The sequence below is a fragment of the Carcharhinus amblyrhynchos genome, chromosome 17, assembly GCF_965287045.1.
Source record: "Carcharhinus amblyrhynchos chromosome 17, sCarAmb.v2.hapA, whole genome shotgun sequence".
Taxonomy (NCBI): domain Eukaryota; kingdom Metazoa; phylum Chordata; class Chondrichthyes; order Carcharhiniformes; family Carcharhinidae; genus Carcharhinus; species Carcharhinus amblyrhynchos.
In genome coordinates this window covers 40,770,740-40,798,600 of record NC_137340.1, presented here as the reverse complement: position 1 = coordinate 40,798,600, position 27,861 = coordinate 40,770,740, and the positions used below count along the sequence as shown (strand labels likewise).

The 27,861-nt window shown below is 40.5% G+C and overlaps 1 protein-coding gene across 1 annotated transcript in view; it reads left to right on the top strand.

Moving 5' to 3' along the window:
* Positions 1-27,861, top strand: part of cacul1 (CDK2 associated cullin domain 1) — a 96,077-nt gene that overhangs the window by 28,013 nt on the left and 40,203 nt on the right. Inside the window, 2 exon segments of the mRNA XM_080205850.1 lie at positions 2,863-2,965; positions 24,380-24,475. Coding sequence (XP_080061976.1) covers positions 2,863-2,965; positions 24,380-24,475 — 199 coding nt within the window.

Genomic DNA, 27,861 nt, shown 5'->3' with positions numbered 1-27,861 from the left:
AGAATGTTAGGGTACCAGATTGAAAACCCCAAGGTATATTATGAAGCCAGACTAGACACCAACAAATTTTCTATTTTGATACTAATCTGAAGGTAGGATGTTTCACTCCAAGTGCGAATCTACTGACTAACCAATATATCAGAACAAATTTAATTTGATAGTGCAGTTTGACTATAACAAAAGTTAATTTAATTTCTAACAATTGAATAATCCTTAACTACTAACCTAATACTATGAGTTCCAATCGAACAAAACTTATCTTAAAGACTTAAACCACTCTGTATAATTAGTTAGCAAAACACAAGAATACTTCCTTTCAGAAAACCTCTGGAGAAAGACACTTCTTTCTTTGACCAGCTACAGGCAACAACTGCTGTTGATTTATAAAATGAAAATAAAACTGTCTTTTTCCTGCAAGCTTAGCTCCTTCCATTAACCATGTGACTCTGTCCCTGTCAGTCAACCTAATTGTGTTACTAATCTAAAATCCCAGAAGAATTTAAACAAAAGGTCAATTAAATCTACAAAGTAACACATCCCTGGCTAAAATCTGTTATTATCTTGCTCTCAGCATTTGAGCTGCATGTTTTCCCAGACAAATCGACTTGTGAAAACAGCCTCATCTTAAACATAAAATTATAATAAAATAGCACAGTATCTTCACAAGAAGATGACTATAAATCAGCTAAACTTCATTTTGCTTAAATTCTGAACCGCTAAAAGACATTTCTGCCTTTTAATGTTTTCTGTTTAACCAGTTTTCCGGCTGTGAAAATTCCAGAGCGTTTAAGGTTTGGCTTTATTACTGTGTAACTATATATTATGCTTAATTCCACTTTAACCGATTTGGAATATAGACAATGTTAGAAGGGACTAGGGTGAATCAGCGGGAAAGACGCCATAGTCCTTTTTGGCTCTGGGAGTGATGTTTAAATCAAACCTCTCGCTGCTGTGTTGTCAAGTTCCTGGAATGATGCTCAGTCCAGTTCTTTACACCACTGAACTTCTCAGATTTTCTAACAGTGGGATTAAATTGGCAATCTCTTACTGGGCAATAAATATAGATTAGAATTGTCCACCTGTTAGAGTAGGAGATAATCTACTTGGATCGTTCGTCACTCTCCATGTGTAATGTTACAGAATTAGTATCTATAAATTAGACAATTATACTAACAAACCACAGTTTCAAACCTCTGCTAACTATGAATAATAACCCAAGGAGATATATTAATGTTGAACGTGGACAATTGCATGCACCAACGTTTTAGAGACAAATTGAAATGAATCAAAGATCTAAAGGATTAACTGCCTGAAGCCACCAAATGGACCCCGTAGATTTGACTGGCAGTGAACTTGAAGTCTATTTATGTCCCTCCAAGTTCCTCCTGGCCTTGCAACAAATTTAGTGTTTGTTGTAGCAGTGGTAGACTCGGAACACTCATCCACAAATGGCAATTAATGCTTGATCAATTGTTAATTTTAATTCTGAGATTAATAAATGTTTATTAACCAAAGGCAGGTTGATAGAATTAGGTCACAGATAACCCAAAATATCACTGAATGGTGGGATGGCCTACTACTATTCATTTATACCTCTCCCTGTACCACTGGCATTGTGTACCACCCACAAGATACAGTGCAGCAACTCGCCAAGCTTTTTGACAGCACCTCCCAATCTGTGACCACTACTGCCTAGAAGGACAAAGCAGGAGATGTATAGAAACACCAGCTGTAAATACCCTTCCAAATCTCACACCTTCCTGAATTGAAAAATATATTGTCAGTCATTCATCATTACTGGGTCAAAATTCTAGAACCCCCTATGTAGTAGCACTGTTTAAAGAACTTCACCACACAGACTGGAGTGGCTCAAGAAGGCCACCTTCTCTTGGGCAATTAGGGATAAATATTGGTCTTGTCAGTGACTCCCATATCCCAAGAATGAACTAAAACAAGGGAACAGGCAGTACGAATTGATGCAGAGTAAAACTGCCACATAGTCTCCACAATGCTCATTAATCTCAGCTTTGGAAAACTACTTCTACTAGTGATTCCTAGATTCATTATTCTATCACTTTCTCAGAGTGGGAAAGCTAGATTATTTTCAAATGGCCAGTTTTAATGCTGACTCATAACCGGATTGAAACTCGCACCATTTCTTACCTCCGAGCATTGCGACTGTACTTATATCAATTGGACTGCAGTTGTTCAAGAAGACAGCTCACCATGATCCTCTTGAGAGAGATTCAAGATGGGTAATAAATGCTGGCCTTGCCAGTGACACTTGCATACGCTGAATGTAGGAAAAAATAAGATGATTTTAATCTGGATTTGAGCCAAGGTGTCTGAAGAGAAGAGACATTGCTTTAAGTGGTCTTATCCCTTGGTTAATAAGAACATAAGAAATAGGAGCAGGAGTAGGCCATCTAGCCCTTCGAGCCTGCCCCGCCATTCAATAAGATCATGGCTGATCTGAAGTGGCTCAGTTCCACTTTCCCGCTTTCTCCCCATAACCCTTAATTCCCTTGTCTACCAAAAACCTATCTACCTGTGTCTTAAATATATTTAGCGAGGTAGGCTCCACCACTTCAACGGGCAGAGAATTCCAGAGATTCACCACCCTCTGAGTGAAGAAGTTCCTCCTCAACTCCGTTCTAAACTGACCCCCCTTATCTTGAGGCTGTGCCCTCTAGTCCTGTTGTCCTTTCTGAGCGGGAAGAATCTCTCTGTAGCAGTGGTGTCCGATTTTAGAAATTTGCTTGTTCTCTGTTTATCTGATGCACACAATGAGGAATAATGTAACATCTAATGAGTAATGTACAGGCTAAAAGCTAGCTTATGTTTCTTTTTCTTTATTTTTAGCTGTGTTTACAAGTGTGTGTGCCAGCAACATTCAGAGCAGATGTACTGTGACCTCATCACAAAGATAACCAGTCACTTAAGACGAGTTTCAGAAGAGCTGCAGGTACATATTATCCTGGATGTTTTTGTTGCTTTCTTTGCACACTGTGTGCAATATTTTACACAGTGAAAGTGGTAGCTGTTATAATAAATCAGTGCAATCATTTTTCTGTTTAAAATGTGAGACTAAGGACATTGCAACTGACATTAATATTGAGGTTCAGCACCTGAATCCAGTTAAGAATGCAGAGAATTCTACCAACACAAACTGTTCTTGCCTCTGTGATATTGTTTGTTGGAGATTAGATCCAATATTTGATTTTTTGCTAGTCAGCATTCACCATTGTGAGTGCTTTATTCTAGTTTGGTCCAGGCACCATTAGCTTGGAAACTTTTGAAGTATAAACTTTGCCATTCTACAGATGTGTCATGTCTTTTCTTGTCCTGAATCAAAATAATTAGAAATTGTTGATGCTCTTCAACACAAATTTTTTTTTGTCATTGATTTGTCACTGATTTAAATATTTGTTTCAATATAAAGCCTTTTGTTATCTCAGGACATCTGAAAGTACTTCTTGAAGTGTATCACTATAATATTGTAGGAAACATGGCACTCAATTTGCACACAGCAATCTCCCACAAGCAGCAATGTGATAATGACCAGGTAGTCTGTATTCATTTTATGATGTGGATTTGAGGGATGAAATTGGCCAACATACCAGCATAACTTCCCTACCCATTAAAATAATTTTTACATCCATCGGAGAGGATAGATAGGACCTCAATTTAATGTCTCATTCGAGAGATGGCACCTCTGACAGTGCAGCACCCCCTCAATGGATTTTTACTCTAAGTCCTAGAGTTGGACTACAACCCACTCAGAGATGAGAATACAACCAACTGAGCCACTGCTGCCACCAATTTCATGTTACGTAGATAGATGGACAAAGCTGAGGATGTAGAGGAGAGAGAGCTGGGAGTCGATATGGTAGAAGTGCTCAATATTGTGAAGAGTCAGGATAGAGTGGGTATTGATTTTAAGGTGATCTGGAATGCACTGCTTGAGAGTGTGGTGGATGATTCAGTTGTGGCTTTCAAAAGGGATCGGACAATTATTGGAAAATAAAATTTGCAGAGTTGCGGCAAAAAGGCAGGGAAGTAGTACTAACTGAATAACTCATAAAAAAGAACAGCACAGACACAACAGGCTGAAATGGCCTCTTACTGTGCTGTAAACATTCAATCATTCCAACTTACCTCATTTTCAAATCCCTCCATGGCCTTACCCCTCCCCATCTTGCAGCCCACATCCCTCGGAGATATCTGCTAAGGTCTCGTGACCATCCTCCATTGTAATTGCTGCACCATTGGTGGCTACACCTCAAGTTGCCTCAACTCTGGAATACCCTCCTTACACCTCTCTACCTCTCTACATTCTTCTTGTTCATTTAGACACTCTTTCTAACCTACCTCTTTAACATTGGTCACCTGAACTAATGTGACTCATGTGATTTGCTCTTAGTGATGGTGCTGTGAAGCATATTTTATTATTTTAAAGACACTATATGAATGAGTTGTTGATTCTTTTGAAATGGATACTCACTGCTAATGTGGAGTTGATAACTAAGACTGTGTTTTGAAACTGTGCCTTTGTGCTGTGTGCCTGCAAAGTGGTGTTCAAGTGAAACCTTGAAATTTCTGGGTATTGCCTTGCTGTTTTACTTTTGAATCATGCTGATAATTATACATCACTGATGGATTATTAGGGCAAAGGGCACCTTTGTGTTTACCATGCCTTTTGCCTCTAACCATTTGTTCACCAATGCTGCTGGGATCCCAGAAAGTGGACTATTTTCACTTGTGGTAAGGTCATAAACACGATGAACTGCTCATCGATGCATATCATGAATGTAAAACTGGATTTTCATCCCATCGGGCAGTGCAGAGTTCCTAATGGACTTCACCATCTTCATGCTCCCTGTTTGACTTGTCATTTTAAAGGCCTCTGTCTTGGCCCAGGAAACTGACGAAGTTCAGTGATGTGGCATCAGTTTATTGCAACAATACGATCTGCTGTATGGCTGGTTTAAATTTGATCATACAGAAAGTTGTCAAGGTAAACATCTTTCTTGAAAAAACATCCCATGCAAGATTCAGCTAATCAAGTGAACTGGAAGCCCAATGACTGTCATAAATTGGTCATGGAGCCCCAGTGTATGATGTTGTCGTCAGTGGTGCCTCCAGAAGCAGCTCAACTACATGATGCAATCTAGCATGAGTCCCTTGCCTTGCCAATGCTGATGTTTGGGCAAGCCCTGAGGGAGGGGAGAAGAATGAGAGAGGAGCTGAACATGTCCTGGCCTGATTGAACTTGGACCCCAAATTCTGGTCTTGCACCCATATGTATTTTCTCTGTTTAATATTAAACTGTAGTTAAGGAGCTTGATTTATTCCTTATTTGGAATAAGATAATGCTAGTTACAGATGAGGAGAGTCACAGGTGCTATCTAAATCCTTCTAATTAGTCTCAATATTGAGTTATGGAGATGATTAACTAATATGTATGCTCTTGATTGCTGTCAAGTGACTTACTGGAAAACCATTTTGGACAAATACTGAATTGAAGTTGGCGATCTAAGAAATCAGACAGCCAAACTTAGACAGGACTGATCTCAGCTTGACGTGCAAATAGGACTGTAGATAGGGCTTTAAACTAATTGGGGGGGGGGAGGGTGCGAGGGTAGGTGAAATTACAGGGTCTAAAGTAAAGGAGAGGGTACAGGTACAGGAAGAGGCCAAGGATGTCCCAATAATAAAGGAAGTAGGGGGCGTGAGTAAGGTTGGTAGCGTTCCTGCAAATAGGGTCCAGGTGAAGGCTGGGATGAAGACACTTTATCTGAATGCACGAAGCATTCGGAATAAAGTGAATGAGCTGGTGGCGCAGCTCAGCACAGATGGATATGATCTGGTGGCCATTACAGAGACGTGGTTGCAAGGTGACAGGGACTGGGAGCTGAATGTCCAGGGGTATCAAGTGTTTAGGAAGGATAGACGGGAGGAAAAGGGAGGGGGGGGGTAGCTCTGCTGATTAAGGATAGCATCAGGGTGGTAGTAAGGGAAGATATAGGAGCCAAAGAGCAGAATGTGGAATCGTTGTGGGTGGAGATTAGGAACAGCAAGGGGAGGAAGACACTGGTGGGTGTCATCTATAGGCCCCCAAATAATGATCTGGAGGTGGGGCAGGCTATTAACGCGCAAATAAGTGCTGCGTGCAAGAATGGAACGGCGATAATTATGGGGGATTTCAATCTACATATTGATTGGTCGACCCATGTTGGACGTGGTGGGCTTGAGGAAGAGTTCTTGGAATGCTGCTGGGATAATTTCCTTGAACAGTGTGTGTTGGAGCCGACGAGGGAGCGAGCTATCTTAGATCTGGTGTTATGTAATGAGGCAGGTAGAATTAGGGACCTTGTGGTGAAGGATCCTCTTGGGAAGAGTGATCATTGTATGGTGGAGTTTCCGATGCAGATGGAGGAGGAGAAGGTGGGTTCCCGGACCTGTGTCCTTTGTTTGAACAGAGGGGAGTGCAATAGGATGAGGGAGGAATTGGCGAATGTTGATTGGGGGAGCAGATTGGAAGGTAGGTCTGCTGAGGAGCAGTGGAGGATCTTTAAGGAGATCTTTCTTGGTGCTCAGCAGAAATTTATTCCGATGGTTAAAAAGGCTCGTAGGAGAAGAGATAATCAGCCGTGGATAACGAAGGAGGTAAAGGAGAGTATTAAATTAAAAGCTGATGCGTTTAGAGTGGCTAAGAGTAGTGGGCGAGAAGAGGATTGGGAGAGGTTTAAATATCAGCAAAGAATGACAAAGAAGTTGATGAAGAAAGGAAGGATAAACTATGAAGCTGGGCTAGCGCTAAATATAAAAAAGGATAGTAAGAGTTTTTATAAATATATAAAAAGGAGGAGGCTGGCTAGGGTGAATGTTGGACCCTTAGAGGATGAGAGGGGGGACTTAGTGGTGGGGGATGAGGAAATGGCTGAGGCCTTGAATAACTTTTTTGCTTCGGTCTTCACGGAGGAGGACGTGAATAGTTTGGGTGTTAACGATGGAAAGATGGTAGGAGTGGAGGACCTGAATGACATTATTGTTACTAGAGAGGCAGTGCTCGACAGCCTAGAGGGACTGATGGTGGACAAGTCCCCAGGACCGGATGGGATGCATCCAAGGGTTCTGAAAGAAATGGTGGAGGTGATAGTGGATGCCTTGATGATTATTTTCCAAACCTCGCTGGATTCCGGGGAAGTGCCGGAAGATTGCAAAATGGCTAATGTTATGCCGTTGTTTAAAAAGGGTAGTAGGCAAAAGGCAGGGAATTATAGGCCGGTTAGTTTAACGTCTGTTGTAGGTAAAATGCTTGAATCCATAATTAAGGAGAAAATAGCGAGGCGTCTTGAGGAGAATTGTTTGATAGAGCAGACGCAGCACGGTTTCATTAAGGGGAAGTCGTGTCTGACGAATTTATTGGAATTCTATGAGGATGTGTCTAGTGCGGTGGATAGAGGGGAACTGGTGGATGTGGTGTTTCTTGATTTTCAGAAGGCGTTTGATAAGGTGCTGCACAAGAGGTTGTTACAGAAGGTTAGAGGGCATGGAGTTGGGGGTAGGGTGTTAGCGTGGATAGGGGATTGGCTGTCAAATAGGAGGCAGAGAGTGGGTGTCAATAGGTGCTATTTGGATTGGCGGTTGGTGACTAGTGGAGTGCCCCAGGGATCGGCGTTGGGGCCTCAGCTATTTACTATTTATATAGATGATCTGGAGGAGGGAACCGAGTGTAAGGTGTCGAAGTTTGCTGATGACACAAAGATTGGTGGAACAGCAAATTGTGCGGAGGGTGTGGAAAGTCTGCAGAGGGATCTCGATTGGCTGAGCGAGTGGGCCAGGAACTGGCAAATGGAATTTAATGTTGGCAAGTGTGAGGTTGTCCACTTTGGTAGGAATAATGGTAGGAAGGTCTACTCCTTACATGACGAAAAGGTGCAGCATGCTACGGTGCAGAGGGACCTGGGGGTCCTTGTGCATGAGTTGCAAAAACCCAGCCTACAGGTGCAGCAGGTGGTCAGGAAGGCGAATGGGATGCTGGCCTTCATAGCGAGGGGGATTGAATATAAAAGTAGGGAAGTCTTGCTGCAACTGTACAGGGCACTGGTAAGGCCGCAGCTGGAGTACTGTGTGCAGTTTTGGTCGCCGTACTTGCGCAAGGATATTTTGGCCTTGGAGGGAGTGCAGAGGAGGTTCACTAGGCTGATACCGGAATTGAAGGGGTTGAGCTATGAGGAGAGGCTGAATAAACTAGGCTTGTACTCGTAAGAGTTTAGAAGAATGAGGGGAGAGCTCATTGAGACGTACAAGATGATGAATGGGATGGATAGGGCAGAGGTGGAGAGGTTCTTCCCGCTCAGAAAGGACAGTGGGACTAGAGGGCACAGCCTCAAGATAAGGGGGGGGGGGGCGCAGTTTAGAACGGAGTTGAGGAGGAACTTCTTCACTCGAAGGGTGGTGAATCTCTGGAATTCTCTGCCCGTTGAGGTGGTGGAGGCTGCCTCGCTAAATATATTTAAGACGCGGGTAGATAGGTTTTTGGTAGGCAAGGGGATTAAGGGTTATGGGGAGAAGGCGGGAAAGTGGAACTGAGCCACTTCAGATCAGCCATGATCTTATTGAATGGCGGGGCAGGCTCGAAGGGCTAGATGGCCTACTCCTGCTCCTATTTCTTATGTTCTTATGCACCCTTGACTTTTGAGTCAGAGAGCTGTGGGCTTGGCTCCCACGCCAGGATTTGAACATCTGGGTTGACATTTCATTGCCATGCCAAGAGAATGCTGGGCGGCTGGACATGTTAGCATTTGGGTGAGTTGCTAAACCAAGATATCAAATGCCCGATCAGATGGAGTTTTGAGATCCTGTGGTATTCTTCATAGAATCTTTGGTGCCCTTTTTAACACTCGTCATTCAAACGTTAAATGATGGTTCATTTAATTGTATGGAAAATGACTGCACCTTTCACCAAATAGCAATAGTAATTGCATTTTTGGAGTAACTAATTATATGAGATGCTTTCTTGAATATATTGAAAGAGATGGATAAGGCATTATACAAATGCAAAACTCATTATTTCTTCTGAAAAGTGACAGCCTGGAAAAAGATAGGATAAAGTCTATTTTTTTTCACTTAATATGTTATCATTTAATATCTGTTAATCCTCTTAAAATACGCTCAAAGATATTTAATTGAAACATGTTAAGCATTCATGCTATAATGTCACATTATGCAGTTTCATCATATTATGTTGCTAAACTGCTGGGAGTATATTTTATGGTTATGCTGTAGTCATTGAATTCTTTAGAGGCATCTTCAGTGCTGCATTAATGATTATCCATTTAGCTGCTTTAATTGAATCCTATAAATGTAGTATGTCTTTTATTTATGATCAGAGTTTTCAGGAACCTCATCCCACATCTCTTGTTCTCCCGATGGAACGTTTAGCAGGATTTGTCATAACGATAAAGTTGTGGATTTGCTGCTGAGGAATTGTTCAGTTGTGTCCATTTTGCAGCGTTTCAGAAAATACAGATATGGACTGATTCTTCAATTCGACATTGATCATGTTCCAGCAACATTCATGCATTTTAGGTTATAATATTTGACCTCATCAAAGAGGTAATCCCTCACTGTGTGTTAGATAACCATAAAGTTAAACGTCAATAGCTGCATATTAAAATTGCTAGAAGTAAATTTTTTAGATAGAAAATGATGATGTCCATGCAACTCACCTTTCAGATTATGCTGCTTCAATTAGTGCAGATGTTATGTGAAGTGTTTAAACTCCGATAAGTTAATTTGCATCTGCATTTAGTGGTTCAAAAGGTATGAGGGAAAAGTACTTGTGGATATAGGATTTAAGATCGGTAATGGAAATGAAAGCATGTGCTTGTAGGGGTTTTTGCCATGGACAGTGAAGTTGAATATTAAAATCAGTCCTCCCTGTAATCTGTCATGAGAGGATTATTACCCTAGGATGGACAAGGGAGGATCAAGCGCAAGAGTTTTTTTTATGAAGCAAGCAAATGGAACAATCCTTTGTTCCTTTAAATCATCCAGGTTTGCACTGTGTACAATTGTAGTTTTCCATACACTTACTCTATGCTATTCTGGCAAATGTTTTCTTTCTAATTAAGAACATTTTAGCAACACATTTAAACAGCTTGCGATAGCTTATAATAACTATAGGCAGAAAAATTCCCTTTGCCGTTAGCTAATATGTACTGTAGGTGGCACTGAAAAAAGCATTTTTTTAATGCACAGGTTTTCCTAAGTGTCCTAACTATAAGGCATTTTAACCAGTAGGCGTCAGTGTAGTCTGCAGTAAAATGAGGTAGTGTCAGGACACTAACAAATCTTTGTTTTTACACACCTTTAGTTACCAATTTCCCCCTTGCATTTTCTTCCCTTGTCATGTCTTTCTGATGGGCTAAGTTCCACAAGTGGCTCTTTATTCCGCTTCTGAGTGGTTATTCACGTGCACGCTTCCAGTGGTGGTCATTGGAGAATCGTTGGGGATGACGATCTTGTTTCAGCTCTATTTTAAGAATATCAAGGCCACTGCCCCAGATGTGTAGTTTAGTACCACAGCATGTGATGAATTTTACCTCAATTTGTATTGGGTGTTTTATCTGTTGTGGTTCATTAACAGATTGTTCAAGAGATGAAAGCAAATTACTACAGATGCAGACTGTACAAGAGTTTAGGTGCATGGGACCAGCACAATATCATATATAAAAAAACTAATGAGAGAAACCCTAAGGTCAAAATAGCCCTGAGGATAATGAAATCTAATATATTGGGTATGAACCCTCCATCTAAAGGATATTAATTCTGAGCACTTTTCATTTTTATATATATTAGAAATTCACAAAGTGACAAAACCTAATAACTAGTATATAATTGATCCTGAATTATTCTGTATACGGTTTGTAGTTGCTTTTTAAATAAATGCATGATAAAACATCTTTTGGTAACATGTCTGCTGCATCAATTCCTCAGATGTTGAGCTCTGTTTTAAAGTTGGTTTCAAATCAGTTTAAATAAGAAAGCACCTTTTAAGAAGGCTATATATCTCCTCGTCAACTGAATGCACATTTTAGCGTAATATAGGTTTGTATGAAGTAAAGATAAAATCCGTCCATGTGAGCATACATATTATCTTTCTTTCCATTGTCCCATCCCTTCCTCTTTTGAATACAGCAACTTATTCCCAATAAAATTATCCATCTTTTGCATGTTTACTTTATTATTTCATGGGATGTGGGCATCGCTGGCAAGGTTGGCATTTGTTGCCCATCTCTAATTGTCCTTAAACTGAGTGGATTGCCAGACTATTTTAGAGGGCAGCTGACAAGCTAACCACAATGCTGTAGGCCTGGAGGAGTTGCATGTAGGCCACGAGATGGCAGATTTCCTTTCCTTAATGGACATTAGTGAACCAGATGACAATTTATTGACAATCAATGATAGTTTCGTACATTACCAAGCTTTCAGTTTCAAGTACTATTAATTGAATTTAGTTCATTCGACTGCTGTGGTGGGATTTGAATTCCTGTTTCCAGAGCATTAGTCTGGTCTCAAGATAATAAATTCAGCTCCGTTTTATGATTTTCATTTGGATGGAATTGACCATATAATGCATGATGTTAATTAAACCAAATACCAGGACTTCCTTATTTTTTTGCTGTTCCTGTTGGGTTTCTAAGTCGTCCCTGAAAAGCCAGGGCTGCCATTCTGATCAAAGTGGCATTGGCTAGAAGCCTTAAGTTTGTCCTAATGATGGTGTAGGAGAGAAAAATGATGCATAGGATTAGGGAAGTGGAACTAGATGACTTGCAGGAGTACTGAAGCCAATTTTCAAAAAATTCTTCTGGAGGAAATAAAAATGATGCTTATTTTAATGTGTTTCTACTTAATCATGATGCTTGAATGAACTCATAATCTGCCTTAAGTTTTCCTAACAAGGCACTGGATGGAATGTAGTGTAACTGAACAAACCTTTTTTTTTCACCCAGGTAGCAATCCACAAAATTAAATCTGAATATGTTCAATGGGCAAAGTTCCTGAAAGGAAAAAAGGGATTAATGTTTCAGCTGGGGTCCTTCATCAGAAGGAGCTTGGTGAAGCATTCCACCTGAAATGTTCATCAGTCATCTTGTTGTTAGCTATTGACTGATTCCAGCATTCATAGTTTTAATCTTTTATCTTTAATGATGAATGATATTGAACTGATTGGAATGATGGCTGAGATTGGGAATTGAACCATATTAGTGTCAGGCTGGGAGCCAAATGTTTTGCTGAGGAGAAGCCTAGGTAATCTAAGCCAAAGGATAATTTAAAATCACAGTCTTGCTTTCTGAAACTGAACAATTGTACAGTCTCTGGAATTCATTCCACTTCTAAATTTGGCACAGAGATTTGGGTAGTGAAGTTCTGAGTGCAGTGTCGGATCCATAAATATCAGGTGAGGCAATTGTACTGAAATTGTACAATAATTTGGTCAGGCCACACTTTGTATCACGTTCATGCTGGGTGTTCAAACTTTTTAAGGAGGATGTCAAAAGCTTGGTCTCCACAATCAGAGGGTTAAGAACATAGATTAGAGAAAGAACCAAACTCTTTGGCAAAACTTACTTCTAATTGGCACTATTTGGTCAGTTGAATGTTTCATAGACTCCAAAAGATGTTTTTGGTAGTGTGTCCGAAGTGCATGTTGTAGTATCTGGTTAATTTCAGTTTTTCTTTGTTGTATAAGTGAATTAGGAACTAGTTGTCTCTTTATATTAAACTGCTACCATGAACATTTGTTCCAGATAGTTCCACAGGAAGACGAATGCAGCAAACTTGTGCTCCAAAGATTCATTTACGATGAATCGGAAATTTGGAAAATATCGTATCACCCTGACTACATGCTCCGTTATGAGTTACATGGTCAAAGCCTGGGCAACATACATCCTTGGGTTGATGTGTGGCATGAATGTTATTTGCCACTTCATTGCCAGGCAAGCATGAATAACCTGGGAATCACCATTGAGCAAACACTTAACTGTATCAACTGTGCAACTATTGTAGCTGCAAGAGTAGGTCAGAAACTGGGAATCTTGCAGGAGTTACCCACCTCCTGTCTCTTGAAAGCCTGTCCACCATCTACAAGGCTCAGGAGTCTGATGGAATATTCTCCTTTTTTAAATGAGTGCAATTCTTAGCATTCCAGGAGCTTGACACGATTGAAGACAAAGCAGCTCACGTGGTTGACACTCCATTGACCACATTAAGCATTCACGTCAGTGCCCAGTGGCAGCAATGTGCATCATCTACAAGATGCACTGCAGTAGCTTGTCAAGGCTCCTTGGATAGCACCTTTCAAACCCATGACCTCTACCACCTAGAAAGGCAGGAGTATCAGAAGCATGGGAACACCACCGCCTGCATGTTACAAACCAACCCCCACACCATCTTGTCTTGGAACTATACCATCGTTCCTTGACTATTGCTGTGTCAAAATCCTGGAACTCCCTCCCTAATACCAAAGTATCAACAACCACATGCACTGCAGCAGTTCACGAGGTTGCTCACCACCACCTTTCTGAGGGCAATTAAGGATGAACAAAAATTTTGATTTATTATTGTCACATGTGCTAACATACAGTGAAAAGTATTGTTTCTTGCATGCTACACAGACAAAGCATACCGTTCATAGAGAATGAAAGGAGAGAGTGCAGAATGTAGTGTTACAGTCATAGCTAGGGTGTAGAAAAAGACCAACTTAATGCAAGATAAGCCTATTCAAAAGTCTATCAGCAGCAGGGAAGAAGCTGTTCTTGAGTCAGTTGGTAGGTGACCTCAGACTTTTGTATCTTTTTCCGATGGAAGACGGTGGAAAAGAGAATGTCTGGGATGTGAGAGGTCCTTCATTATGCTGGTTCCTTTGCTGAGGCAGTGTGAAGTATGGACAGAATCAGTGGAAGGGAGGCTGGTTTGCGTGATGGATTGGGCTACATTCATGCCCTTTTGTACTTCCTTGCAGTCTTGGACTCAGCAGGAGCCTTACCAAGCTGTGATACAACCAGAAAGACTGCTTTCTATGATGCATCTGTAAAAGTTAGTGAGATTGTAGCTAACATGCCAAATTTCCTTAGTCTTCTTAGAAAGTAGAGACATTGGTGGGCTTTCTTAACTATAATGTCAGCGTGGGTGGACCAGCATAGATTGTTGGTGATCTGGACGTGCTGGCTTTACCAGCAACACTCACATCCCTCAAATTATTATTTTTAAATTATAACTATTGTCAGCCTATTACTATTTAACTAGTCCTGCCTGCCTTCGGTGGGTGAAACGTCATTCTTATTTAGTTATAATTACAGGCACATCACAAGTTCCTATTCATTCCAGGGAACTTTGACCATCTGCGAAGTAAGCAAAGATGAGATAGCAGTGGGCAGGAATAGAGCGACTTTGAACTGTAAGTCCACTCACCTAATTTTACCCGCCTTGCGCACCAATCCCGCATGTCGAATGCGTGGGGTAACTGTCAGTGCCACAGTTTGCAGAATGTATTGGTTGAACTTTGATTGCATAACATGGGCTTCATTTAGGTTATTTAAAGTGTGACAGCAGACTAATATCGCAGTGGTGCCGTCACCTGTCAGAAGTTAAGTAGATCTCCATTTATTGTTGAGTGACAATAAAATTGTGTAGCTGTCATGAAAAATATTGATCTTAAGTGGTGTTGCATACTGAGGAAGGACTTGGGTGTAATGGTTCTGACAGATGAATTATTAAATAGCATGGCATAGGGGTTCACTGCCTTTTTTGTTTTTGATGGTGCACACACCATCCCCCTTCGCCCTGCAGTGTTGCAAAAATTCCAAACCCCCCTCTAACACAATTATTTTTCTGTATGTAGGTTTATTATATGGTTAGGCTCATTTATTATTTTTGTTTTGCTTACTGTGGAATTGGATGTGATCACATTTTTAGTGTTTGAAACTACAGCATCATCCACAATCAACCTGAAATAAACCTGCTGGATCAGAGACCTTACTGGAAGCAGATTCCTTCCTGTGCATGACTAAGTGCTGATAGTTTTTTCTTCTAGCAATTCCTGCACTGCATGAGGCATTGCTGCCTTGCTTTGTGACAGAACAGATGAAATAAACCATGACCTTATTGAATGATGGAGCAGGCTTGAGGGACTAAGTGGCTTATGCCTCTTCATCCTTACATTCGTTCGTCATACCCAGAACTTGTGGGAGTTCCCAGTGTGGTGATTGTTTGAAATGTATTTCACTCAGTCATGGAATAACAGCACGTACCAGGTGGCTGTTTGATCCCTCACTTTTCTGTATTCCATCAGCCAAAAATGTGTGCTCAGATTGGACAATTTGATTGTCCAGTCAGACATCGACCAACAATGTGGAAAATTGCTCAGATATGTCCTGGTCACAAAAACAGGACAAGTCCAATCCAGCCAATTACTTTTCCATCAGTTTGCCCTCTGTCACCTGTAAGGTGATGGAAGGGGTTGTCAAAACTGCTATTAATGGCAATTTTTCAGCAACAACTTGATCACTGATGTTGAGTTTGGATTTTGTCATGGCTGTTCAGCTCCTGACCTTATTAGAGTCTTGATCCAAACATGGCCAAAAAAATCTGAATTTCAGAGGCTACAGTATCTGCCCTTGGACATCGAGGCAGGATTTGTGGCATCAAGGAACTCATGTGAAATGGAAATCTGGAACACTCTCCACTGGTTGGCATCCTGTCCAGCACAAAGGATGATGCATGTGGTTGTGGAAGGCCAATCGCTCAGCTGTAGGACATCTCTGCAGGAATTCCTCAGGATAGTGTCCAAGTCCAAACCATCTGTGGCTGCTTCATTAATGAGCTTTCCTCCATCATAAGGTCAGAAGTGGGGATATTTGTTGTTAATTACATAATGCTCAGTACCATTGGCAACTCCTTAAATGCTGAAACCATCTGTGCCCACATGCATCAACACCGGACAACATTCAGTCTTGGTCTGGTAAGTGACAGCTAACATTTGTGCCACTCAAGTGCCAGGCAATGACCAAACAGCGACCAAGAGAGAACCTAACTAACTCCTCTTGACATTAAACCTTATTTCTATCACTGAATTCCCTACCATCAACATCCTAGGAGTTACCATTGACTAGATACTTGGTCAGTGACATAAATATTACAGCAGAGCTTGGGAATTCTGTGGCAAGCAACTCCCCAAAGCCTGTCCACTGTCTACAAGGCACATGTCAAGGCTGTGATGGAACATTCTCCACTTACTTGCATGAGTGCATTCCATCAAGCTTCAAGAAGCTTGACATGATCTTGGGCAAAACGGCTCGCTCGGCGACACCCTTTCCACTACCTTAAGCATTCAGTCCCATCACTACCGGTGCACAATGGCAGCATTTGCAAGATGTACTGCAGCAACTTGCCAATGCTCCTTCGACAATACCTTCCAAGCCCTTGACATCCACCTAAAAGGACAAGGGCAGCTGATGCATGAGAACACCACCACCTGCAAGTTCCCCTTCAAGTCACACGTAATCCTGGGGTTATTTTGTTCTCACTGTCGCCGGGTCAAATTCCTGGACTTCCCCAACAGCACTGTGGGTCTACATGCACCACATGGACTGCAACAGTTCTAGAAGATAGGTCATCACCACCTTCTCAAGGGCAGTTAGGGATGAGTAATAAATGCCAGCCTTGCCAGCAGTGCTCACATTCCAGCAACAAATATGTTTTAAAATGGATAAAAAATCTTTGAATTCTCTGTTGACAGTTTAAGCATGATAGTTATGGCTCATTATTATCTTAAAAACTGAAGCAACTTGGAAATAAACCAGTTGAAGTTTATTGGACAATACTAGTGAATGTAAAACATTGAATGAAAAAATCCACTATTACGTATAACTTTACTGAAAATGTACTTAAACTATTGAAGTGAAGCTCTGAAAAAAGTTCACAGGTTCCTGAAGAAACAAAGAAACAATCAACACAATTGGAATCTTCCATTAGTTAAAATAGTACTCTGTGTACATGCTTAAAGGTAATCCACAAGTAGGAAATGCTTCCTTCCCATTCAGCAACTATAACAGTCTCTTTGTCTCTCAAATAAAACTCAGATCAGCAATGTGATAGTTCATGGTTCTTTTGATAGTTTTCAGTGACAAAAGAACAGCAACTAATTCAAATTTCCTGTGTTGTGAGGATCTGCTTAATCAGGACCTAGCTCCTGAAAGAATGGGAAAGTTTGATTTTAATATTTCTGTCACTCCCAATGGCAATGTAAAATCCATGGAGAGGTGTTTGGGACTGGTACTTGGAGAGTCAAACAGGAGAGTGGGCCCACGTCAGTCTCTGCATTGTGAATTCCAATAACAGGAACATAGGACTTAAGAGCAGGAAAAATCTGTTCCGCCCTTCTAGCCTGCTCCATGGTTGGGTTGGAGGAGGGAGTGGAGAGAAACCCCATTGGGAATTCAAAAGAAAGCTTTTTACCCAAAGAGGACTGGAAATATGGAACTCGCTGTCATAGAGAGTGGGTGAAGCAAATTTGTGTAGATATACGAATAGTGATAGGGAAGCTAGACAAGCACATGAGAGAGAAGGTAATTGAGGGTTACAATGGTTGATTTAGGCAATGAAACATTGGAGAGGAGACTCATGTTTAGCATGAAAGCTGGCATAAACTGTTTGGATTGAATGGCTTGAATCTGTCCCATATATCCTGTGTAATCCTATACAAGGCAGTTAGAATGATAGGGTTCATTTCAGTCAGGTGAGAAAATTATTTTCTGTTGGTAAAGCAGGATTCCATGCAGATGTGACACAAGCATTTTGAGGCTGTTGTAATGTCAGTAAACCATCCATCTGTACCTGTGGGATAGGAAAACAGACTTTGCCTGCATTGGAACATTTTGTAAAGCATTGCATTGTTGTTTAACATTCATAGTTTAAAGTACTGTTCCCTCATAGTTTTTTCTTATATTGAGCTTGTAACCACATTAATATAGAGTTTTGTGTTCAACGTTTTTGCATCTCCACAAATTTGACTCTTATATTTGAGTCATAATTTTGATAAGACTTGTGTACCGAGCTTTCTGACAATTACTTGTGAAGGTGGCTTCTCCTGTAAGTGCCAAAGTCCTAATAACAGGGATCCATTTGGTCAGCACTGGGACACCTGCCAGGTATGTAAAATAAAACAACTGAGTAATTACAAATTTGCTTGGGGGAAATGCCTTTCTCACTTTCCCAGTGGGATGGAGATACCAAGAAGGAAGAGTGTAGGTAAGAAAAAAGTAAAAATTGATAGGAAATACGAAAGATAGGTGGTCCCTTAGAGTAGTTTATAAATCCCCTCATGATTGTATTGTAGAACAGACTATGCAGGAAGAAATAATGGGCTGTGTAAGAAAAGTGCTACAATAATCATTGGCAATATTAATCTAAATCTATAGAATCATAGAATCCCTACAGTGCAGAATGAGGCCATTTGGCCTATCAAGTCTGCACTGACCACAGGCCCTAGTCCCGTAACCCCTCATATTTACCCTGTTAATCCCCTCCGACACCAAGATAAGTAGAAAGTTATCAAGTGGAGACAGAGAGCCTGGAAAACAATATAGGTTAAGTGAGTGGACAAAAATTTGACAAATGGAATCTAATGTGTGGAAATATGATCTTGTCCAGTTTTGCAGAAAGAATGGAAAAGCTGTAGACTGTTGAAATGGAGAGAGATTGCAGAATTCAGTAGTACAGAGAGATCTGGGTTCCTGATACATGAATCACAAAAGCTAGTCTGCAGGTGCAGCAAATGATTAGGAAGACAAAGAGCAGGTTAGTATTTATTGCAAGGGGACTGGAATATAAATGTAGGCAAGTTTTTTACTGCAACAGTGTAGGGTCTTATTGAGACCACATCTGGAGTACTGTGTACATTTTGGTATCCTTATTTGAAAAAAGATATAGTGAGAAGCAGTTTAGAGATTCACTCATTATCTCTTGAGATGAGAGGCTTATCTTATGAAAACATTTTGAACAGGTTGGGCCTTTACCTATTGGAGTTTAGAAAGTTGAATGATGAAGTATGACCTTATTGCAACAGAAGATCCTGAGGAGAGTCAGTAGTGTAGATACCAAGAGGGTGTTCCCACTTATGGGGAAACCTGAACCTGGGGATACATCTTAAGAATAAGAGATATAAAGATAAAATATGGCAGATGCTGGAAATGGGGAAATAAAAACTGAAAATGCTGGTTAAGATGTACGGATCTGGCGGCATCAATGGAGAGAGAAACAGAGATAACATTGTGAATCATATGACATATTCTGTATATGTAACAGAGAATTTAAGATTTTGAGAATTTTTTTCTCTGAGGGTTTTAGTAGGTAGAATTTTTTTCCAACAAAATAAGTGAAGGCTGGGCCATTAAATTTATTCAAGGCAGATTTTAGATAAACAAGGGGGACAGACAGGAAAGTGGAGTTCAGACTACAAGATCAGCCATTACCATTTGAATGACGGAGCAGACTTGAACAGCTGAATGATGTATATCTCTTCTAACTACTACATTCTTAGAAGTGTACAACTGTTTCTGCCTGAGTGAATCTCTGAACTGCTTCTAACACAACTACATCTTTGTTCAAGTAAGGACTTCAAAAGTACTTTGTGTCGAGAATGTTATAAATGTGTGCACTTCAGGGATCTGCAAATTACATGCAAAAATCAGAAGTATCGTTCCGTCATTGTATAGGTAGATTTGGACTGCAGATTTATTATCTTGCATGTTAATAGCCAATATCCAGACATGTACAAATAATATTTTCATTCTGCAGCACGACGATAATTCTTGTATTATTTGTCGAGCCTGGCAGATACACTTGGCTGTCAGGTGATTGGACAATTCTTTGAAGCCATAACTGATGTCCCCAGTTAAAAACAAGGGCAGAATGCAGATACAGTTTAGTCAATGCCACTTCTTGAGTTTTTAATGGAATAAACTATAGGAATATTGAAGTAGTTATTTTTGGTCAAAGATTTGAGTTTTATAGAGCTTCTTAGAGAAGGAAAGAGGAGAAGAAGAGAAGCGTGCAGACTTTTGGGAAATTAACTCCAGGGTTTGGGGCCTTGGCAGCTGACGACAAAGCCACCAGTGTGGAGTAGTTAAAATCTGGGATGCTCAAGAGGTTAGATTTGGAGGAATGCAGAACAATCTGAGGGTCATATACAGCACAGGAGTAGAGAGAGAGAAATGGGTGAGGCCATAAAGGGATTTGAACAGATAATATTGTATTGGGGAACAGTCAGCCATTGCAAGTCAGTAAGCGTAGATGGGAGTGAGCACAATATGGGCAGTAGAGTTTGCATGAACTGATAAAATGTTTTAAAGAGCTTGTACAACATTGAAATTCAGTATCATTGAAGTCTAGAAAATCTGAAGCCTTTTTTATGATGTCCTAACCCAGATGCATTATGCCAACCCCCTGTGATGAAACTGTTCTCTGATTGTTGCACTGAGGCAAAGGTAGATATCTGGAGTTGGGGCACAAACCAGCCATGTTCACTATGGATGGTAGAACATGTAGTCCCTCCTTTCCTAGTCATATGTTCCTGTGGGAGTGATTATTGTTCAGCTGTGTCCTTATCAGCTATTTCATTTTGAGGACTTCCTGCCAGAAATGACTTCAGGTGCAAATATGGACAAGTGTACAGGACACAAATGTTGAGATAATATATGCCAGGAAAGGTGATTTTTTTTTTGTGACCAGCATAATAAAGGATTTCTTCCAAAAGCCAAAGAAGGAGGAAAATGCAGAATGCAGTAAAATTCCAATGAGTGGAACCTCAATGGATCCATCCATAAATTAATCGTAAGATGATCTTTGTAATTGAGGAGGACTCATTCCAACATGAATGTATTGCTATCTAAACGATATGCCTAAAAACATGGTCTGTGTCAAAAACAATTGATTCAAATTTAACTGAAACACAATAAAGCAGTATACGTGTAAACATATCTTTATTCAATTTGGTCACGCCTTACAATGCCTAATTTTATCCAAGGTCAGAACGTTGTACTGAAAGTTGTTGGGAACTGGCTCTGGAAATACTTGGCTATCTCTTGAATCGGCTTAACCATCTGTTGCTGCAGGTGAACTCGATATGGCGCAGCTTGTTTCCCAGGGGGACATACCCATTCCTGCAGGATTAGACTGGTGTTGGGAACATGCTCTGCTCAGGCTGCCTTGAACCCATGTTAACAGAGCTTCTTCAATGTCAGGATAAGCAGTCCTTGCTGGAGGGCTGCCTGCCTGTTGAACAGTTCTAGGATGTTGGCTTTGTGTGTCATGATGATGCATGAATTTAATGGTGGGATCTCCCACTCCTTCACAATGTCTGCTTTCCACTTCATGCCATGGTTTTCCATTTGCCATATCAACTTAATCTCTCTGACCAGCAAAACTGTAAACTTTCTCACGGGTTTAGCCAACTCACAGGCTTTAAACTTGCTGGTTTGTAAAATAACTTGTCCTCCTAAATAACCATAGTTTGAGAAACATTTTTGCACAATCTGACTAGAAACTGTCTTTAACTCACAGCAAGTGTTCAGATGCTCTATTATGATAAAAATTGCTTTGCTCACAACGCAGACAAGATGTAATCTTGGTGGAGACTCTGATTTTTCCTTTTGTCGTTTCAATGATTAATGTACATGTTAACATTTACAGTTTACAATATACAATTTACAATAAAGGCAAAATATTGCAGATGCTGGAATCTGAAATTAAACAAAGTGCTGGAAAATCTCAGCAGATCATCCTGACTTGAAACGTTGCCTTTTATTCTCTCTCCACAATGCTGGCAACCTGCTGAGATTTCCCAGCGTTTTCTGTTTTTGATGCAATTTATAATGTTTATATTATCAAGATTAAAAATGCCTAGAATTTGAACATATACTGTCTTGCCTATCTGACGACAAGGAGGAATAGGAATCCTAGGAATATGATGCATTTACCCCATCAGTAAAAACTGAGCTTGATGAGGTATTTGCATTTCACGACATATAAAAAGTGCTATCATCTTCAGGCCCCTCATGCTGCAGTGACTTTGTCACTTTGCACTAAAATGTATACATGATTCCAAGTCACGAAAGAATTTGAGCCCATTTTGTCTCCAACCACTAGTTTCCAGACTTTTTCTTATCTTTCATCACTCTCATCTCTGTAGACGGCTGTTTTAATCTGCTGCATTTAATTGATTGTATTAAGACAGAGTAGCAGCTTCAAATTTTGCGAAGATACCATAGCAATCTCCTTCACCCCCCACCACCACCAAGGTGCACGAAATGTTTAAAGGAAGCTGAAGTCAAGGAGGTTACAGGTGGAGATTCCACTTAATGGAAGATCCAACAACATTGCAACAAGGAAGGAACTTTAGACCAGTATCATTGGGATTACACTCTGAAGTTGAGGAGACATTTGAGTGGTTAGCATTGCTGCCCCACAGTGCCAGGGACCCGGGTTCAGTTCCCAGCTTGGGTCACTGTCTGTCCAGAGTCTGCATGTTCTCCCTGTGTTTGCGTCGGTTTCTTTTGGGTGCTCCGGTTTCCTCCCACAGTCCAAAAGACGTGCTGATTAGGTGAATTGGCCACGCTAAATTCTCCCTCAATATACTCGTATACCCGAACAGACTGAGTGTGGCAACTAGGGGATTTTCACAGTAACTTCATTGCAGTGTTGATTTAAGCCCTACATGTGGCACTAATAAATAAACTTAAATTTAGACATTCTTCCTCCTCTTTCTTATCATCTTCACTTGCTGTCTTTTCATTAAACTTTCTGTCTTTTGATTATCTTTTTCTTTCCATTCTACACTTTTATTTCTGGTAGTTTCATCATTTCCCACTTTGTTTTAATTTTTGTTTTAAATTTATCATTTCTGCTGATTTAGTGACATTTTCTGACTTTTCAACAGCCACATTTCTATTCATTTGCAGCTTCATGGTAACCAAGTTGGCTTTAAATCCACCGACAGGCAGAACTGCTAAAGGGAGGATGATGGGGAAAATTGACTCAACATGAAATACTTCTAATTGGTCCTGAACATTTTTGCTTAAAGCAGTTCAGGATAAATGGAGTCCAGAAAATATTTTGAATAATTCGCACTCAAAAGTGTAATAAACGTTATAGTAAATTCAGTAATTCTTTCCCAATGGGGAATAACATTCAGAGTAAGAGTTGACCAGAGCTGGTGCTGAACACATTAGTAGTTCTCTTGACTTTGTTGCCTATGTCTCCCCAGTGTGGGTACAAAATCACTGAATGGGTCTTTGGAATTATTGTACATCTGACACTTTTGAGCATCAAAATGAATGAAAATGTGAGATTCTGAAATAAAAGCACAACATGCTGGAAGTGCACGGCTGGTTTGATATCTGAAAAGAAAACAGTCTGTTTTGTGTTTGGTTAAAGATTTTTTAAGAATTATTTTCTCTACTTTGCACACGGTTTCAGATCTGTCTTTACCAGATGGAACATTTATTAGAGCACCCATTTCTAGATCACGAAATATTCAATCATGGCGCTACGAGCTGTGGCTATGAATCAGAAGGACTCAAACACAGAGCTCCAGGACCTGAACACACAAATGAAAGCTCATAGTCCAGTACATTAAGGAGGGAGTGCTGCACTGTTGGAGGTTTCAGATGAGATGTTCTGCCTGGATTCTGTTTGCCTTATCAGAGAAATGTAATGGACATATTTTGAAGAAGGGCAGAGAAGTTATCCCTGATGTCCTGACCAATATTTATCCCTCAAACGACATCACAACAACAGATTGTTTGATCATTAGCACATTGCTGTTTGTGGGAGCATAGTGGGTGCAAATTGACTGCCAAGATTTTTACAGTTACAACAGTGACTACATTTCAAATGTACTTCTTTGGCACATCCTGCAGTTCTTGAAGGTGCTGCATAAGTGACAGTTTTTTTATAAGATCAAAGCTAAAAGCAAATTACTGTGAATGCTGGAATCTGAAACAAAAATACAAAATGCTGGAAATCTCAGCAGGCCTGACTGCTTCTGTTGAGAGAGAATAGAGCTAATGTTTTGAGTCAGGGTGATCCATCATCAGCATCAACGAAGAGTCATCCAGGCTTGAAATGTTAACTCTATTTTCTCTCCACGGATGCTGTCAGACGTGCTGAGATTTTCCAGCATTTTCTACTTTTTAGAAGGTCCATTTATTGTACCTCGATGGTATATTCTTGCTGGTATTCTTGCTCGATGGTATATTCTTGATGTGCAAATTACTTACTCTGCTGCTATCCTGCATTCTCTCTGCAGGTCAGTTCTCCAGATGCATACATTGAGAGGTTTAATGCAGCACTCAGCCAGTACATGGGAGCTCTGCAGAGCATTGTGCCTCTATTCATTTACATGGTGAGTAGGCACTTATGTGGAAAGACTTGTGTGATTAACTGCTATGACCGTGGACTGATTTCCTTCTCGTTAAATGCACAGCATTACAGCACTTTACCTCAATTTGCTTAGCTCCTTTTCAAATACTGGATAAAATGGAAGTAAGAAGTCTGACAACACCAGGTTTAAGTCCAACCAATTTGTTTGATAGTCCATGGCTCCTCAGAGTTTTCAGTTCCGAAGTCCAGACCGTTCAAACTTGAGATCTCTTTAATTCCACTTTGGGCTTGTGTGTTATTTTGCAGCTCAGTGGGAAATGCTCCTGAAAGTAGGCTGCAATTTTTAAATATTGTTAAAGAAGCTTTCATCTTTGTGTTTTGCTTACTCAGACTGACGATGATTTTAATGCTACACACTCTTTATCCTGTTGGAAGATGTGCAAGATAAGACTGAGCCACTAATTTTTTCTTCTGTCCCTTACTTGTGAAAAACCAGCTTATCCACATTCAATATTGATCCACAGCCTCAGATTAGAAACTCGCCATGCAAAAATCATTCTCAAGCCCTGTGGCTTCCTTCAGTCACACAATTATTTAAAATGTACACCTCGCTACAGCCTGCCCTTTGTCACACTTTAATCACAGTGAATGGCACTACATGTATTGTGCACCTAGCTTCAATAACACAAATTCAAACTTCTAACCACTGTCTGTGTAAAGAACTTTAGTTCTGGCCCCCCCACCACTTTGTTTTTATCCAGAATTACAGGTTGCTTTAGAGTATCCAACCACTCAGTCTGCCCTTGCATTTGTTTTGTCGTCAGAGGAAAGACATTTATTCCTTCAAAGAAGGTGCTTTGAGGTAGAGCCTTTGGCATTTGTCATGAACTGGTTGAAGGATTGCAGCCAGAAATATGCTTATGAGTTTTCTAACAGACACTGTTGAGATTAATTAGTCTTCAGGTACCTCTAATAAATGCCTTGTTTTGACCTGAAGGTGGCAGCTATTCCCTGAAGACGATTGAAACTCATGTATTCAAGTAAAATGCTAAGGAAACATAACAGTGCACTCCCATCCGTACTGGACCACTCTGTTCTAATAGAACCATGTGTCTTTTGCCTAGTTCCCAAATGCATCTGTCTAGATGTTGAATTTGCCTCTGATCATGTTCTCATTAGCATGTCCCCTTAGAAGCCCTATTTTAATGAGGTAGTTATCCATTTTCTTTTAATTAGACTCTCAATCATGTTAAAGTAAAGCACAAAGGATCACTACTGAAAATTTTTAACCAGATCAAGTTGGATCCACAAGTGAGAAAATAGTTTAATTAATACAAAACGCCGTCCAAATAGGATCTATTTTTATTCTCGCTTGCATCCAACAGCAGTGTTTGCTGGTTGTGGGAATTGCTGGCAGCATTGTTGGAGTGAAGGGAATTTACCATGGAGATGATTTATGTTGCACAGGCTTTTCCAATTCACATCTGTGCTTTTAATGAGCATCAAGCCACTGTCTTCCAGTTGCGTGCATGAATTCTTTTCTCTTCTCCTGGCCTACTTTAGACATGTCCTAGTTCAGAAAATTAAAATGGGTCATTTGCTCCATTTGTGCTGTTATTTTTTTCTCTCTACTGGAGCTCCAATCTAATTCCACTTTACTGCTTGGCCCATCCTGTCGATATTGTTTGTTTTCAAACTGTTATATTTTCTTTTTTAATAGAATTGAAATAACTTAGTTTTAGCAACAGGCTGTGGCAGTGAACTTGACTGCCCCACATGTAAGGAATTTGAATTATAAGTTCAAAAGATATAGAATTAGCATTTGGCCCATCGAGTCCACTCCATCATTCGATCATGATTGATGTACTCCTCATCCCCATTTTCGTCCTTCTCTCCATAACTTTTCAACCCATTACCAATTTAAAAATCTGTTCAACTCCTCAAATTTACTCAGTGTCCCAGCATTCACCACACTTTGGGATAGCGAATTCCACCAATTCACAACCCTTTGGGAGAAGTAGTTTCTCCTCAACTCTGTTTTAAATTTGCTACCCCTTATCCTCAGACTATGACCTTACCTCGAGTCTTGGGGTTATTATAATTTTATAACCTCCTATTACTGTCTCTGGCCAGGTCAGTGCTAAAATCTACTGTAAATGCAGTAGCTGATAACAGTGACCAGTCAACATTGCGAGTTGGGTGGTGATTAAGTAATGTGACCACCTTCATTAGAAGTTGACTGCTTAAGGTTGGAATTTTACCATCCCACCCGCCACGGGAATTGGAGTGGGCGAGGGACGGACCATGGAAAGATCCATTGACCTCAAGTGGGATTTTATGGTTTTGGGATAGGCAAGGCCATAAAATCCCACTTTAAGAGTATGTCTGGAGAAGGATCATCATTAGCTATTTCTTGATTTGAGGATCATGTCAACTCAGGCTTTTTTTTTTCATGGCTTTCACCCAGGAGAAGGGTAATGATACCCTTGATGGAGAAAATGGCAGCCTTCAGCAGAGGAAGCAGCTAAGAGCCAGCCAAGATTGACGCTACCTACAGGGAGCCTTCATTGTCTGCTACTCCAATGCAGTCTCAGAGCCCGCAGGATGTGCTGCACTAGTTTGAAATGAGGCAATTCCTTGAGTGTGCCTAGAACCAGCACGACCTGACCCTTGGTGATGGTTTCAATGAGGAAATGATGCAAATTTCAACATGGTCAATCCTAAAGTGGGAGCTGCTGGTTGGAAGTCTGGGGGATGTGAAACGGGCAAGTTGGAATGAGATGACAGATCAAAACCCTTGCGATGATCGAATCAGAGAGTCCCTACGGTGCAGCAGTGGCCTTTCAGCCCAACAAGCCTGCACCGGCAGCAATCACACTGGGATTGTGGGGATCTCAGTGGTACATAGTCATTCAATGTGAATAAAATTTTCTTACGATTGGGGAAAAAAGGTAGATGAGCTAATCCCAGACTTAGCCGATGGTTTCGCTCAAGCTTATAACACTGCTGTACGTAACAAGTCAGTGAAAGAGGACCAGTGGACTTTAAGATGCAACAGCAGGCTTCAAATCCCTACCTTAATGTGGAAGACAGCCATAGCAATTCCGACGATGCTTGAAATTATCATTATTGTCTCAGCCCTCAGTGAAAACAATCTCACTATTTATCTTAATGTAACTCTTCATCATCTTGGTGTCTTCTGTCAGGTTGCTAATTAAGTTAACCTCTCCTGTCTTTCTTCATTACTCTAAATACTCATCCTTAACAACAATGTATTAATGAATCAGCAAAGGTGCTTCTGACTTTTTTGGAAAGACTTTTTGTCAAGTGTCTGGATGAACTTGCTTTCAATCTTAAAATACTGCTTTGAGTGATGAAGAATGAATGGGAGAGATTATGCATCTGACT